The sequence below is a fragment of the Crocuta crocuta genome, unplaced genomic scaffold, assembly GCF_008692635.1.
Source record: "Crocuta crocuta isolate KB4526 unplaced genomic scaffold, BGI_CrCroc_1.0 scaffold605, whole genome shotgun sequence".
Classification (NCBI taxonomy): Eukaryota; Metazoa; Chordata; class Mammalia; order Carnivora; family Hyaenidae; genus Crocuta; species Crocuta crocuta.
In genome coordinates, this window is record NW_027531275.1 from 43901 (window position 1) to 47704 (window position 3804).

At 38.6% G+C, this 3804-nt stretch overlaps 1 protein-coding gene across 1 annotated transcript in view; it reads right to left on the reverse strand.

Moving 5' to 3' along the window:
* The window catches only part of VAMP7 (vesicle associated membrane protein 7), a 33837-nt gene that overhangs the window by 17423 nt on the left and 12610 nt on the right, over positions 1-3804 (reverse strand). Inside the window, exon 3 of the mRNA XM_077771200.1 lies at positions 801-858. Coding sequence (XP_077627326.1) covers positions 801-858 — 58 coding nt within the window. The remainder of the gene's footprint in view (positions 1-800; positions 859-3804) is intronic.

Here is a 3804-nt window from a genome sequence, read left to right on the forward strand (position 1 = left end):
ACTGTCAAAGGAGTCTGTGGCACAATAAAGATTAAACTCTGACCTATGACAGTCGTGCCAATTCCATGCCTCTTGTCATTGATCAATTTAGAAATAAGTATGTAACCTACTCCTAGCCAGTAAGACATGAAAAGAAGTTCACTTTGAAAGCAGGGGGAAAGGGTGGGGGGGTGTGGTTTGGAGAACTTTCTTCATTCTTACAATAAGAGATTTGAGAAGACACAGTTGCTCTTCTCTGGATACAAAATAAATAAGCATGTGGCTCCATGCAACCAGAGGGAAATAGACCCAGGAAGAAGCTGACACTAAGGATAGAAGAGGAGAGAAATGACTTTGATGGCATTAAGTTACTGACCATTTTGGTCCAGAACCTACAAATACTCAAAAAATAACCTATCAATGTGAACTACAGGTCTACAAGGCCAATCACGATATATTGTGATTTTGTTTTCTGAAAGTCTATATACATTTAAAAAATTCACTATTATTTATTTTACTATTTTCGATTTGATACCAAAGGGTCACAATTATGAAGGCCAATTCTCACTACACAATGATAAATGTAGAAGTGGAAAGAGGTTAGTTAAGCTAAAACTCTATCGAAACTGGGCTGATATGCATATACCCAGATATCAACTCTTCTTGTCATTTGCTGCTCCATATGATAAATGCAAAGTATAGAAAAATTTTCAGCTATGGACACTTATATTCACACCATGTTTACCTACCATAAATATAGATAATTAAGAACTATTAACAGAATATATACTTAAATAGCAACATGTCTTCAAGTTACTTACATCATCAGTGATACAAAGATATACAATCCTGTCTTGGCAGATGTAATGAAACAAATAACTGTAGGATAAAAGATATAAAACTTACTGTGGTTATGAGCAATATCACTTTCACTTCCATCTTCTATGTATAAGTAAATTTAGTACTGCCAATGTGACATATCATTTACTGATACTATCTATCCTCCGTTTCCCCCTCCCCTATACACCTGTTTCACTCAAGTCAAACTGTTAAGAATAAATACCCTTAAAGAAAGTCTCTACTTTAACTACATAGCACAACAGTATGCACATTACCCATTAACGTGATAGCTGCAAAAGCACAACTGGACTCTTAAGGCCTAAAGAAGGGATGACATCTTAGGAAGGACACATCATTAAGATTAACCTCCAATGGGCTATCTGGTTTTCCTTGCCTTCTTCTAAGATCTCAAAGCAAACACTTTTTCTACCAAACACTCAACATTAACATTTGTTTGGCATCTACTTGGAGCCAGTTACTGGGTTGGGTGCTGAGGATACAAATAGGCAAAACCATCAGTCCCAGCCTTCACAGAGTTCACAGTGCAGGGAATTACAGAGCAGCATGGTAAAACAGGATGAGGAGAGGCAGTACACGGTGCTCTGGCAACATAGAGACACCTACAGAGTTTAGCAGAGGGTAACGGGAAAGACATCCTGGAGCAAGTGATGTGAGCCAACACCTAAAGAGTAAGTAGGAGACTGCAAGGTAAAGAGCAGACAAAGAGTGTTCCAGAGTAGAAAACCAACGAGCATAAAGAGAAAAAAGGCACATAATGGGTTTAGTAAAGTTAAAAGAATCCACATGACTAGAGTATGAAATGGAAGGACAATTTGTCTACAGAGATGAGGCTGGGGAAGTAAGCAAATACTAGGTTATAAACATGTTAAAACCTCACTACGCTTTATCCCAAGAATAATAATGAACAAGCATCAGAGGGTTTTAGCCTGAGGAGAATGTGGTAAGATCTGCCATGTAAAAGGATGTTTTGGCTAGACCATGGAAAACTGACTGAAAGGAAGACCCAAACAGGAGACTACTCTAGTAGAGCAGGTAAGCAAATGAGGAGAGCAATAAACTAAAGTACTATGGGCAATGAAAAAGAAAAGAATAGAACAGAACTTGATAACTGGCCATTGACAGTGAGGCAGAGGGATAACTCAATTTTGCCTCCTGGATTTTACCTTGGGGAAATGGATAGATAAGAGTACCTCTTGAATTATACTTTTAATGTCCACACAGCGGCTTGATATGAATAACAAGGAGGTACAGGAAGTCAGCCAAAATGTCTTCCTTCACTACTCTAAAACCATTCACATCAATTCCACCAGTGGCTTCCATATCACCATATCCAGTGGCTCTCTCTGAAACATGATACTGTTGACCGCTTCCTTCTTCTGAAAAGTGTTTTCTCTCCACTAGATTTCCTAATACCAAGCTTGCCTGGTTAATGCGGTAGTCTCCCTTTCTATTGACATTTTCCAGCATCCTCAGCTCCCTGTTCTTCTCTCACACACTCCCTGGATGGTGGCATCCACTGTCATGTTTTATTGTTCATTTTCAGCTACCACAATTATGATGATGATTCCCACATCTAGATCTGACCTACTTCCTGAGCTCCACGCTTACATACACTACTATCTACTAGACATATCCAACTGGACATACCAGTGACAAACACAATGTCCAAAATGGAAGTCATCAGTTTCCCCAGAAAATTTGTTTCTCTCACATCACACTAGGGAGTAACCTGGTGCAAAGACCACAAAAAGTTACAAGACACAGTCCCTGCCACCAAAGAGCCTACAGTCAGGGGACAGAGACAAAAAATAAAGATTGCAATTATGATACAGTATGATAAGTGCTACAATATGAATAAACAAAGGATACTATGGAGACAAGCAAAACGGGGGCGATTGGTCTTGGAGTTCAGAGTTTCTAGAAAAGGAAGTATCAAAGCTCAGAAAGACAAAGTCATATTTTTACAAAGATAAAAAGATTCCAGTAAAAGGTAATAACTACTGCAAAGGATAGGAAGAGAGAAAAACCCAGCACTGAAATGAAAATTGCTAACTATGGCTGGAGAAGAAAACCAAAGGCTAAAGTAGTGACAGATGAGACCAGAGATGGAAGCAGCAGCAGATCTTGAAGAATCTTCCTAGTCATGTTAATAACTTTACCCTGAGTGCACAGAGTAACTGCTGAAGAAAAGGGACATGATCAGAACTGCCCTTTTAGGATTAAAGAAATAATGAAGAAAGTTATTTCATCTGGGACCTATAAACTTGAGCAAAGGTTTAACAGGGGGCTAGGAGGAGGAAGACAGTCCAAAAGCATGGAAATATATATATAACAAAGCCTGGAACAACACAGCTAGGTCAGGGAATAGCAAGGAGTCCTATAGAGATAAGGGCAGAATGGTCAGCAATGGACAAAATTGTGAAGGCAGAGTTTGGGCTTTACTCTAAAAGCAATGGGCTTTAAGCAAGAAAGTGTAATCACAGGAATGTGCAATACAGATTTAAGGAGGAAGCAACCAGAAGCTGAATGGTTAGGAGAAAGCTATTAAAAATGAATAACACTAATGGCCTAAACTAACACTATGACAAATGGGGACAGAGGAAATGGAATGGATTGAAAAATCTCTTGTAGGAGAATGGCAAGGATTTGGTGAGAAAGCCAAATATGATTCTTAAGTTTTAGGGTCAGAAATGGCTGGTGATGTTGTCAAAGAAGAAAGAAATAGCAAGAGGAAGATCAGATTTAAGCAGAGAAATGGTTGTCATACAGTAAAAAATGGACTTATTACTTTTGGTGTACAATAATAAAAAATATTTTTAATTGAGATGATGGAACATGATTATAAGAAAGAAACAAAGACAGAAGATTAAAAGGAAAAAATCCAGTGATGGAGCCTCACTCTAGAGGATATTTAGCAGGAGTAGATTAGGATGCAGGTGGAGAGGCATGGCAGGTGCCCAAGGT